This window comes from Pelecanus crispus, chromosome 14 (assembly GCF_030463565.1).
Source record: "Pelecanus crispus isolate bPelCri1 chromosome 14, bPelCri1.pri, whole genome shotgun sequence".
Taxonomy (NCBI): Eukaryota; Metazoa; Chordata; class Aves; order Pelecaniformes; family Pelecanidae; genus Pelecanus; species Pelecanus crispus.
This window is the reverse complement of record NC_134656.1, coordinates 1312264-1324967: the sequence shown is the minus strand read 5'-3', so window position 1 is coordinate 1324967 and position 12704 is coordinate 1312264. Positions and strand designations below refer to the sequence as shown.

General features: G+C 42.1%; 1 protein-coding gene across 3 annotated transcripts in view; it reads left to right on the top strand.

The window, feature by feature from the left end:
• Nucleotides 1-12704, top strand: part of CSNK2A1 (casein kinase 2 alpha 1) — a 28755-nt gene that overhangs the window by 6929 nt on the left and 9122 nt on the right. For 2 of the 3 annotated variants that reach the window (XM_075720932.1, XM_075720931.1), the window contains exons 2-9: nt 6592-6791; nt 7888-7999; nt 8914-9015; nt 9442-9492; nt 10312-10371; nt 11038-11121; nt 11527-11637; nt 12455-12556. In XM_075720932.1, the coding sequence (XP_075577047.1) occupies nt 6691-6791; nt 7888-7999; nt 8914-9015; nt 9442-9492; nt 10312-10371; nt 11038-11121; nt 11527-11637; nt 12455-12556 (723 nt within the window). In that variant the 5' untranslated portion in view covers nt 6592-6690. The other variant, XM_075720933.1, reaches the window with a different exon arrangement.

Below are 12704 nucleotides of genomic sequence, written 5' to 3'. Positions count from 1 at the left end.
TTGGCAGGAACTGCAAGGAATTCAGGGGAGGAATCGGTGAAGCTGATGCAGGAAGAACCAGTGTCAGTTTTAGGACATTGCTATTACAGAATTGCTCCAAGATGTTTCTTCCAGTTTAACTTAGCCTGTCAACTGTTTTCCCTACTGACTGGTCATGTCTTATTTTGACAATCACAACTGTTCCTGTTTCTTTTTTAAGAGAATGTTTAAGGTCGTTATATATGGTTGTTATACGTTACAATTTGTTATTTTTCCACAGCCGGACACAGCCAGCTATTTAAAAGAAATCTGGAAAATAATTTTGATGGAAAAATGTAGTTAGAGCAGACTGTGCTGTTCCAAAAAAATACCAAGAGAAAAGTTTTATTTCAAACCTAAGCTTTTTTTTTTACCTCAATTAGATTTTAAAAACTACTTTTCTGTTGATGTTGTCCGTTTAATAGGTAAATGGTCTTCAGGAGAGGATGTAAAATGTCAGTTTTGTTAATCACAGCTTGTTTCTATTTCAGCTATAAAATCATACAAAAATATAGGTTGCAAGGGACTTCTGGAGGTCATCTATTCCATACTCGTATTACTGCAGTTCCAGCATCGTGAAAATACACAAATCAAATTTCTTTTGTGAGATAGAATGTATTTTTTTACAAAGTTGGTTACTATTATGTCTTCTTTTAAAGGTAAGCTGGAGTTTTCATTAATGTTGGATGCCAGGAGGCTGTACTGTGGTATTTAAGCATGTGTTGATCTTTTAATTTCAGTGGTGTTTATCCAGTACTAGATGTTCTCCAAACACTGAAGGAGTGAGTGCTCCTTCCCTGGGAGGCTTACAGGCAAGGGATAAATGGGCTATGTGAAGGAAATCATAATCAATTTTATCTGATAATTGTAATGCTTCCTCTCACTAATAAAGCACATTATACGCTCATGATTTCAGAGGTTGGGTTTGAGCCATTTACCGTGAAAGGTAATGTCTCACTTGCAGTTGTGGATAAAACGGAGGAACAACCTTTTGATTCCAGGCTACTTAACTGCTCTTCTCAGCTGACAGAGGGCTTTTCTTTTTTCAAAATGAACCGGCTGCTGTCTGTCTCGGCCTGTTGACAGTCTTAGTCTGTCGCAATCACAGCTGGTAATGAGCTTACATGGGGAAAGTAGAAGTGAGAGGAAAGTGTCTAGACCTGTTTGACCAATCTGTGCATCTTGCCTCCTCCTCGAGAGGAAGATGAGGTTGTCTGGGATGGTCTATCTGGAATTGATAAAGTGACGGCAGTATTTTCTTGGCTCTTTGAGTTTGGCTCGGTGCAATCGAGGGGCCTTTCTTACTCCTTTGGGACTGCTCTCCACTAACTGAATCTGAGTTCAGGTGGGTCATCTGTAACGATCATGTTTATGTGGTGTTGAACGTAGTTCACCAAGTTCACTCTGCTCTGGATGAACTTGCAACTACTTGGCGCCATTCTGCTCACGCTGAGGGCAAGTTGTGCTGTTAGCAGCAGTCTACAGGGAGGCCAGCGTCAAGCGGTGTTCGTGTTCTTGGGTGCATTATTTATACTCCAACCCTCATCCACAAAGGTCATCGCTCAGATAGCAGTTGGAGGTTCCTCGGGACACCAGTCTTCTGGGAAGCTCTTGGCTTCCAGCTCACTGGGAGTCTGTATGTGTGCTGCGTCATACTGGTGCAACTTCTTAGGTTTAAGGTTCTGAGTAACTGTGTGCTTGAGAGAAGCTCTGTGCCAAAAACATTTCCATTTAAAAGGAGGAGGGGGGAAAAAAAAAAAAAAGATTCTGGTATCTCGGTTATTCTTGACTAAAAAAAGAGAGAGATTAATTTTTACTAGAGGCTAAGTAGGTTTGTTTCTCAGAAACTAATTTGTGTAGATTTCTTAGTTCTGTTTTGTTGCTACTTGCTGTAAGTGGGTACATCTGGAAGGACAGAGGGCCTAGGAAATTCCGATATTAATTAGGTATAGGTGCTCTAAGTACGGATGCTTCACAAGAAATCAATTCCTCCATGGGGTTGGGGGTTGCCATTTGGATTAGAGAGCATTGTAAGGGTGGTAAAATCCCTGTTAAAAGGGGGGGGGGGTATAACAGTGCTTTAAATTAAAATGTTTTAAAAATCAAATTCAAAGTAAACATTGAGAGGCTTTTTACCGTTTTATTGAACTTTAGGCACAAAAAGTCTAGCTTACCAAGCTGCTCAGACAATAGGCTACTGTTAGAATAATTCAAACTTTTCAGAACTGATCTATTTTAATTAATAGACCTTCCAATTAAAAAATTCCTATATGATGGCAGCACAGTTGTTTCTGTATCTTGACTGGGGTGCTCAGGCACTCCTGCGGAGTAATTATCAGTAGTACAAGCAGTGTTGTATTTGGCTGTGTTCTTGTGATTTGATTTTTTTCTCTTTTTTTTGTTACACAGGATGAACAGGGTCCTGTGGGGTGCTGTCGGTAAGGATGCTGAGTGATTAGCTAATTGGCAGTTTGCTAATATTTCAGTGGCGTTTTTAAGAGCAGGCCTAGGTGGGAAAACCAGGTACAGAAATTTTTGCATGTTGCTTATTTGGTACAGCTACCATCTGAGTGCTGTTCGGCGATGTCTTCCCAAGGGGTGTGACAACAAGTGCTAAAACAGAAGAGCTGTTTTCTGTCCTTGCGCGGGCAAGCCTTAGCATTGAACAGTGTGTGTCAGACGGTAACTGGAAGCTTTGTCTTCCTCTCTGTGATCTCTGGTATATTGCCTAGAAGCTCGTGGTTGTGTTTCCTAGTTAAGCACTTCTCTACCAGAGAAATTAAAATTTTCAGACACATGGTGTTTTTTGGAGATGCTCAAGACTACACTGGACATGGCAACCTGATCTAATTAGATCTACTTTGACTAGATTACTTTGAGCAGTCTCTCCCAATATAAATTATTCTGTGATCCTGTCATTAATGCAGGAATTCATAAATGACATGTTCTGTTTGGATTCCAACTGCAGAAACAGAACTGATCTTTTCTAACAAGCTGAGGACACTCATCTAGGTGTAATTGCTGCTCATACTGTAGAATTTCTGCCTTAAAACTGCGAGCTAAACTGACATTTGCATGACCACAACTGTCCCCATTTTTTGTCCTTATTTGTGTCGGTCCCTTCTGTCAAAGAGCTTGGATCCACTGCAAAATTATCCTTCTCTAGGGGCAGTGAAAGCAAATTCCTTAGCATTTTTGAGCAGAGAGAGTGAGAAGCTTTCAGGCAGGGTAAGTTTGTGTGTGTACGGAACTTTGCTTTAAAACCAAATTATCTGTGTAGACTCTGTCTTCCTGTGTAAAGAACAGTAGACAATAATACCTACCTTCGTAAATAGGCATTGTGCGCCATTCTTAGAAGCTAAGGCTGATGATTTCCTGAAAAAGCCCTTCTCTGAGCAGTCTCTTACAACATACGGCTTGTGCTAGGCTAGAGCTACGTGACAAAAAATATCCACTGTGAAATTTGATCTGTCTTTAGAGAATGTGATTGATTTTTTTTCTTTTTTATTATTTTTTTTCCTTGCTGAAACTGATCTTGCTAAGCTGGATGAGGTGGAACAGTCATGTGTTCTTTATTGATACTGAGTTGTGCTTAAAAATTAAAATTGCTAAGTCATTTTAGACATGTATAGGTTCAGTTAATTCTCACACAAGGAGTATTGGGCAGAGGAAATTAGCTAGTGCGTGTCCTGCCAGAAGCACATGGAATGAGGAGGAAATAAAACTGCAGTGATTAAGCTTGGAAATCTAATAAATTTCACTGTACTAAAAGTGTTCTAGTAAACTTGCATGCTCTGTTAATGCCCGAATACATTTTTGGAAGATACATCTAATTTCTGAGTGTGGATGAGTCATGCCACATAAATGGTTTGAGGTCTTAGATGATTGCTGCCTCATTTTCTGAAAGCATATTTTGTTAGGGGACTAACATTTTGTCCGGGAATAGATATTTTTTTTTTTAATTTTTTTTTTTAATGATACTTCATATGCTTCCATTAGCTGAACACCTGGCTGAAGTGCCCCATCCTTCCCTTGTTGGGCTGAGGCCTCAGTCACACCTCTGTTGTGGACTTTGGACTTTTTAACCTTGGGGCTGGATTACTGCAACCCTGTCTACCTGGAGCTGCCTTCAACACCGTTTGTGTGTCAGTAGGTCAAAAAATAACCCACGCTGCTAAGGTCTGTACCACCTGAGGAGGCTTAGTCCATGCCAGAAAGAGACCTCGCGTACGTTTCTGCTTCCATTTCTGCAGAACCAGCTGCTGGGCAAGTTGTGTGACATGGTGAAGGACGTCAGACCTGTGTCCCCCGGGTCCTCCACCATCTTCGTAGCCAGTGGTTCTTGCTGTGGTCCTTGCAGCTGGCTGAAATACTACAGGCCTCGAATAAACGACAGGACACTGCCAATAGAGCAGGATTTTGCTTCTAGAATTTTCTTCCGGAATTTTCTATATCCTGATAGCCTAAGCTAAGTGCTGGGAGCAGATTTCTAGTTATTTCTGAATAATTTCTGATTAATGGGGCTATTACTTCCTCCTGCAGTCTGGCAGTTGCCCATTTCCTGTGAAGGTATAAGATTGGCGTAGCAAACATACGTTATATTTGTTTAGATTATAGCATTGCCCACTGATTGAGCGCCTTTCTATAAACAGGGCTGTGTAGTGTCTGCCATATGCTGCACACCAAACAATACTCTTTCGTGCTCCAATACAGCTTCCTTCCTTGGAAGTTATTTTGAAAGCTGGCAAAGAGTTCTTGTACTTAAACATTTAAAAATGTGTTGGCTTTCACTCGTGAAAGATTTGAGAGGTGCAAAGGCACTACTTTTAGGTAGGACGATATTGACATAAAACGGTAGTAAGTTACTGTTGTCTTAAATATTGAGAAATTAAAGTATTTGTCTCTGACATACAGTAACTTTCTTTTGAGTTATTTTGACTAGTCTCAATACTGATAAAACTTACAGGAGTTTTGCAAAAATCACGTTGTAAGGAGGAAGAAGTGGAGGTGCTTACCAAATCCTTTGGACAAGGAGAATGCAAAGAAACATCCTTAGACTGCTGCAGCAGAATTTTTCTTTCATGTTGGGGTAAAGCATTGTAATCCAACACAGATGTCGCTGTCTTTTGGACAGTCATGTTTAATGTCTAGACTGTAGAAAGTTGTGACCAAAACTGGTGCCCCATCTCAGCAGAACTCTTCTGGCTGCCTCAGTTTGTCGTGAAGTCTTCCAAGCATCCTCAAGCCATTTAATCCCTGAATGGTTCGTAACGGCTGGCCTCGATGAGATCTTCCCGATGTCCTTTCTTGTCTCGCTGCTAGTTGGGGATGTGCTTTTCCTCATGATAGTCTAATTAGTGTGGATGTAGCTTATCACTGTGAATGTCCTACATCTTCTGGAGAATGCTATTGTCTGTGCTAGGACTTAATTGCATTGTACAGCATAGAAGGTACCTGTTGTGAGATGATGGGATGAGATGTCCGTGCAGCAGGGCATGAACAGAGTAGCAAAAGCCGCCTTCAGAATATGTGGAAATGGGAAAAATGTCGTGCTATGAAAATGCCCAGAGTAATGTTCAGACTTCAGCAGTCTTATCTTTGGACAATGTTTTGGTCTTAATGCTGCTTTCAGGTGAATACGTTTACATTTTTATTTTGTGGGGAAAGCAGCATGAGTGATTGTGTTGAAATGCCATTAAGCTCTTTTATACAAGCCTGTACAGTAATACACGGGTGGGAGGGTGCTTAGAACTGAGAAGATCCATGCTCTGACATGGCGTCTGGATTTCTCTGCTGTCCTCCAGAAACCTGCTCCTGAGCTGACAAGCCTTGCTTTGTACATAAATGCTTCAGTTAGTACCTGCATTTTCCAGTAGACAGAAGGGGCAGAGTAGTGGTGGGTCGGTTCAAAGTTTTTTTTTCTTTCCACAGAATGAATTAACGTAGCCACGCGAACCTTTGTGTGTGAGCACGTGAAAGGCTTCAGTCCTTTTAAGATTGCAAGTAAATCCCGAAGTTCTGATTTAAATGAAAATTGGTGTTTCTAGAAGCTGAAACTTCAGAAAGTGCTTAATTTAGGTTGCACGGGTGACCTTGTTGATCTGTTGGCTCTGCAGCATCGTTTGTTGGTGCATTGCAAGAGGGGATAGTTGTGCAACCTGGAGCGAAGGAAGTGTTTTGGTTACATGGAATGGCACAAGGCTTCTTCCTGGATGGGGGAGAGATTGCAGCCGATGGCGTTGTTTTCACTCTGGAGCCGAAAGGAAGGAGTCTGTCTGCAGATACAGAGTACATTGCGTCTCTTCCCTTTTGGAAACTTCTTTTTGCAACCATAAGTTGGAAATTACATGCTGAAAGTTGCAAGGCGGGGCGCAGGGTGTTACTTTTGCTAGCAGGGCCAAGTGGTCCCATCCTGTGTGAGGGAGAGCAGACAAATTGTTTTCAAGCTCTGACAAACGATCCCAGGCCTGTGGCTGGGCTCCAGCCTCTCCTTCTCAGCAGCTTTTAATGATTAACTTAAATATTTTTATAGTATCTTGAGATTTTAACCTCTGGTTTATTTTCTCTCTGCAGGTGGAAGAATCTGAGGCCTTTATCCTCTGTCCAGCTTTGCGGTTCAGGTAGCCTCTGACTTCAGGCATCTCATCATTTCCGCCTGCCAACCTGTCTGATATGTCGGGACCCGTGCCGAGCAGGGCCAGAGTTTACACGGATGTGAACACACACAGACCCCGGGAGTACTGGGACTATGAGTCGCATGTTGTTGAGTGGGGGTAAGTCTCTGGGCTGCCTATAGATATCCCTGGGCTGGGATCGATCCCTGTAGGATCTGGCATGGCGGTGCCTGGGGAGTTCAGGCACCTGTGCCGTGTTAGGCCTTTTCATGCTCCTTGGCAGATGTCTAGCATCTGCATGGCAGTGTTAGGATCACAGTGTTTCTTCGGAATTACAGGAAGGGCAGAATAACCTGTTATGTGTCTGAAAGTGTTTCTTGTCAAATTTTTAAATCCCCAGCAGCGCAAGAACATTTTTAACAGCTCCCTTAAGAGTTTGTTTTGGAGAATTTTTGCCAGGTAGTCAGGAAACTTGTCCTTTCAGAGGGCAGAAAATATTTATCTGAAGCAGTCTAACCAGCCCTGGGTGTGGGGCTGAAAAGAAGCAAAAAGACATCTGATGTTGCTTCTGACTTGCATGAGTGAGGATACTCAGCAGACTTAAATAGGTACATGCTATTTTGTGACTTGTTGCTCAGCTCTCTGTAAGTGACACAGGAAAAGACGTGTCTGCTTCTTTTTGAAGCAAGGAGGTGTCTAAATGGAGCTCATGACTAAACCGTCCAAGAATCAGACAGCAGTAAGGCCAGCTTCGTAGCTCTGCATGCCTGCTTTTGTGTAGCAGGGCCCAGACGAAGTTCTGCCCTCAGCTTTGTTGCAGTTCCTGGTTTCTGAAACGTACAGAGTCTTCTAAGCATAAGTAGTGTTTTGTGCCTAGTCTGGTTTTAAACAGGCTAGCACTTAAATTTTTGGTCTTGTTGGCGTTGTTGATTTTTAACAACATTATGCAAGGGAAAACGTAGCTTCCAAATGTAGAGAGACCGGTGGAAAGGATAGCTCGAGTTTGCTGGTGCTGAAATGCATAGTTTGCCTTATGTCACCTACCTCAGAAGAAATAAGTTCTGGATGGAACCTAACTTGGGCAAGTAGAAGTTCTCTGTTGCTCTCCTAATTCTTAATCATTGCGTTCAGGAGATGTAAGACAGTAGTTAACCCACCTTGTCTGGAAGGTGAGGCAGTGATTTAGTGTTAAGGAGTGGTTTGTAAATTGTGGTGGAAATGACTGAGCTCTTTGGTACTCTTTTTATCTCCACAGAAATCAAGATGACTACCAGCTAGTTCGAAAATTAGGCCGAGGCAAATACAGTGAAGTATTTGAAGCCATCAACATTACAAATAATGAAAAAGTAGTTGTTAAAATTCTCAAGGTGAGCTGGGGATTGGGCAAAAGATAAAATCTGTCTTGAGGTGATCAGGAGGCCAGAAGGTGCAGCATTTGGTCTAAAATGTTCAATGTTCTAAAAGTGAAATCCTTAAAGCCTGGCTTTGGAGTGTCATTTGGTGAAATAGGCCATCATTTTGAGCCTCCTACAAGAATTCCTGCACTTGGTTATTAAGTCAGATCTCTGCCTGTAAGGAATTAGCCTTTATCTTAAAGAAGTCCTAATGCGCAAGACATTTTTACTTGGAGCTAAGCAACACTTCGGCAGCTGACTAGAAAATTCTCACCTCCTCTGAGTACCAGTGCCCTGGCATGCTGTCATGTGCATAGAGGCCTATGAGCTAATGGGATCATCATCCTTCCAAGCCGCTGATTAGATTTAGGGACTGCTAACCTTAAAATTTTCATTTCTGCTCTGCATGTTCCATTGCACGTGTAATATCCTTCCAGACTGAGTAAGGGTCTCCTGAGTGCTGGTTATTCCACAGCCTTGATTGGTGAAATACCTTCATTTAGTGGCCCTCGGGAAGCTCATGGACTTCTATAGTTACACATTTACCACATGCCAGTTAAGAAGTTTTGGACCATCAGATCATGTTCAGACAGCTTTAAAAAAAAAAAAAAAAAAAAGCCGTCATCTTAACCCTCATTCACATGAAGCTAATGTTTGTATCTGTCAGGGTTGTATGGTTAGAAAGGAGACTGCAGATATTTCAGCCCTTGCGGGAATGGTGAGTAGTCGGGTAACATCAAAATCTAGCTGTTTGAATTAACTTGCAAAGGCTTCAGTGTATTTTGCTGACTTGCAGTCACCTTCCTGGGTCATCTGGATGTTGAGTTGTCTATTAGCCTCACTTTACTGGAGTGCTTTGTCTTACACTTTGGGTTTTTATTCTTCAGCCTGTTAAAAAGAAGAAAATCAAGCGTGAAATCAAGATCTTAGAGAACTTGCGAGGCGGTCCCAATATAATCACTCTTGCAGATATAGTAAAAGATCCTGTGGTGAGTATGGAAGGAACTTTAAGGGTACGCTGGGGTTATGGGTGAAGTTGCCGTGTTTGACTTCAGCTCTGATCTGGCTTTTTGTTTTCCCCTGCTCTTAAATCCTGCTTTTGAGTTGCTTAATCAGATCAGCTCTTAATCTGATTAACTTCTTTTAGAGGGCCCTTCCCCCACAGGTCCCTTCAGCCCCTCACTCTGTAAGGATGAGATACCAGTGAACTGAGACAAGTTAATTCATTCTGCAAACAGTGCTGCCAGGGGCTGCGGGCTTTGGCTCTGCTTTCTCTGTCTGAGGGGAATCATAAGTGTGTCTGAGGCAGAGGGGCTTCTAGCAGTTGTAGGAGTAAAAACAGTTTAGTTCATTATCCTAAATGAAAACATATTATATCAACTTAATATGGCTGAACACTTTTCTCTCTGTTTTAGTCTCGGACACCCGCTTTGGTTTTTGAACATGTAAACAACACAGACTTTAAGGTACAGTGTGGGATGTGAACTTCTAATGTTTTCCATTTCAAAGCCACTCGTAATGTTTTTCTGGGGAAAGGCAGGTACGTAGGGGGCAGGCAGGTTATTTAATAATTTCCTTCCAACATAGTAACTGTCTTTAAAGGTCCTAAACTGTCTTAAACACTTGAGACAGAAGTTTGTAATTAGTCCTTTAGTACCATTTTGCCGCAGAAGTTATAAGGTGAGAATCCAGATTCCAAGTGGTATTCTAACCTTCGGAGCAAATTAATCTGGTATCTTGTGGACCATCAGTGCCGGTCTTTTTGAAACATTTTGCTTTTATGTTTGGTATATAACTGTTTATTGGAACCACTTTAAATGTGGACAGCTGTTTCTGTGGCTTTCCATACTTTTGGGAAAAGGGATTTAAATGTTTCTTTGTCCCCTTCCCTACTGACCTGCCTCGGGAGATGAATGACTGTGCAATGCCATCTGGAATAGCTGCTTAACATTGCAGGGCACCCCCGGTCTTTTTGAGACCCAGTCTGCAGGCATAATGCATCGTGCTGGTGGTGGGCGAGTGCAACCTGAGGGAGCTAGTGACAGGACCCAGAATGTACTGTCTGAGCAGAGCTGGAAGTAAACTGTGTGATTTGTAAGGGGAGAGGACCAGACTGGTGAGAGTCGGGTGTGGGATCAGAGTAACTTGGGAGACTTTTACTGTTCCTTCCACTGGGTTTGGAGAACCACAGCAGCAGAGAACAGGGCTGGGTTGTTCTGGAGTGGCAGGGGTGTGATATTTTTCTTGGGTGTTGAACACTGATACGGTGTGTTTGTGTCCCACAGCAATTATACCAGACATTAACAGATTATGATATTCGATTCTACATGTATGAGATTTTGAAGGTAAGTTGGTGTTTTGCTGTTTTATCGGTTTATTTCCAGGATTTGCACTCAGCTAATCCTGTAGAGATGGTTATCACGTTACTAAGGGGGGCGAGGAAGGAAGAGAAAGCCTATGGAAGAATTGGATAGAGAAATACATGTCAAGTCAGTATCAATGGTTCAGGTTTGTTTCTGTAACAAATTCTAGTCCTTTTGTTTTGAGGATAGCGGAGCCTTTGGGTACACTGAGGTAACTTAAGATCCTAAATGAAAAGTACACATAGCTTCTGAAAACAGAAAATTGTAAGCTGTTACTGGCTGGTTTTGTGCCCTAGTGTCATGTGAGTCAAATATATCTGTCCATTCTTCTGAAACAAGTAACTTCTCAGGAGTCTGGAGAAGGGGAGGCTTGTTTGATCAATAGTGGCTAGTAACTCTGCTCTTAGGGACTCTGAAATTCCATTTTTATGAGGAAGTATGTGAGGTGAAGTCAAAACACTTCTGCTGCTGGGACCTCCCTTTGAGAGGGGACTCTAGAGGTCCACAAGTCTAGTCCAGGATATAACACTGGAGAGGAAAGTCTTGTCATCTAGTTAGACTTGGTATATGTGGAAATACTTCTGAATGTCATTGAACTTGAAAGGTTCTTAGGACTCCAGCATCTGTTTCTTTGTATGTCACCTACAGGCTCTAGATTACTGCCATAGCATGGGAATCATGCACAGAGATGTCAAACCCCACAACGTCATGATTGACCACGAGCACAGAAAGGTAATAACGTGGGGCAGGGAGAGGGCCTACTTCTCTCTTGGCCAACTAGGATCCTTTTTGGGTACTCCTGTGTCGTGCTACTAGCAGACATCTTCAAGGGGGGCTGTGCTTCCATCATGTGGAGAAATGTAAAATGAAATTCTGTACGCTGCTTTTCTCAAGTTTTTATGGGTTACATGTAACCCATAAATAGGGTTGGTAAGGAGAGGTATTTTATTTGGACCGGTTGGTGATTATGGGTGTGGGGAGAATGTCTAAAGAGATAACTCTGATCAACTTCAAATTAATTGAAAAAAGAAGATTTGTAAGTGAAGCTTCAAAGTAAACTCACCTGTAGTGTGGTTCAGCCAGTGGAGAACTGGAGCATCCCTTGAGCCTTTTTTCTTTGTTTTCTACCATTTCTAGCTTAGACTAATAGACTGGGGTTTGGCTGAATTCTATCACCCTGGCCAAGAGTACAATGTCAGAGTGGCTTCCAGGTATTTCAAAGGACCTGAACTCCTTGTAGATTATCAGGTAAGAATTACCAGGATTTATCACTGACTTTTATATGGGAAGTCTGTGCCATTTCAAAGTAGCAAACCAGAAATTCAGATATCTAGAGACCTGAAGCTAAAGTCCATGCTAAAATGTATCACAGAATGCAGTGGCTATAAAGGCACTGAATTAAAGAAACTTATGAGTAGTCTCAGGACCTGAGGAAGAGCCGCAGAACTATCATCATGGATCTTAGAATACAAATGTTGAATATTTTTTTAGCAAGGCTGCTTTTACAGTAAGGTACAGGAATGAAACAAAGTCCTTGTGGGAGTAGCTAGTACTGCATGAACTTCTAAATTAAGCTATAAAAACATCCCCATATCTGATGGCAGTTTGTGTTATGGAAATGCTATGGGCTGGAAATAGCAGTGTTACTGGTGACTTTCAGATGCCGGTTCTGAATGGAGGCAGTTCCTCATCTGCCCATGTGCCTTGTGGAGTCCATTCCTTTTGTTGCTTGTGATGCTTCCCTTCTCAACATGTGCTTCTCGGTGATTCATAACATTGAAGTCTGCAGTGAAGATAGAAAAAGGCACTGGTCTTTAGTATCTTGATGGACAAGGATGGAAATAGGATACCTGCTGTTCTGCTAATTGCTGTATCCCAGTTTGAGTAACTGGAACGCTGAGCTGAACAGTGATCTAATGATGAAGATGCATGAAGATATTTCGGTCTGTTCCCAGTGTAATGTGGCCGCGTTTGTATCACTGGAGGGAGGGGGGACCCTGTTAGTATTGGGAGTCTGTTCTGCTTAATTCATTAGAAATTGAATTGTCCTTCTGGTTTTGTACAGATGTACGATTACAGTCTGGATATGTGGAGCTTGGGATGTATGTTGGCTAGTATGATATTCCGAAAGGAGCCATTTTTCCATGGCCATGACAACTATGATCAGGTGAGAGCTGGTCATGTACAATCTCTGTTCTCTTAGCATAATGAAGGTTTCCTGCTTATGCTTCTATCGAGGGATCCAAAGAAGAATTTAAGCATTTCTCTGATGGCTTCTTTCCTCATTTTGAAGCCACATTCCTCTTCTCAAATGT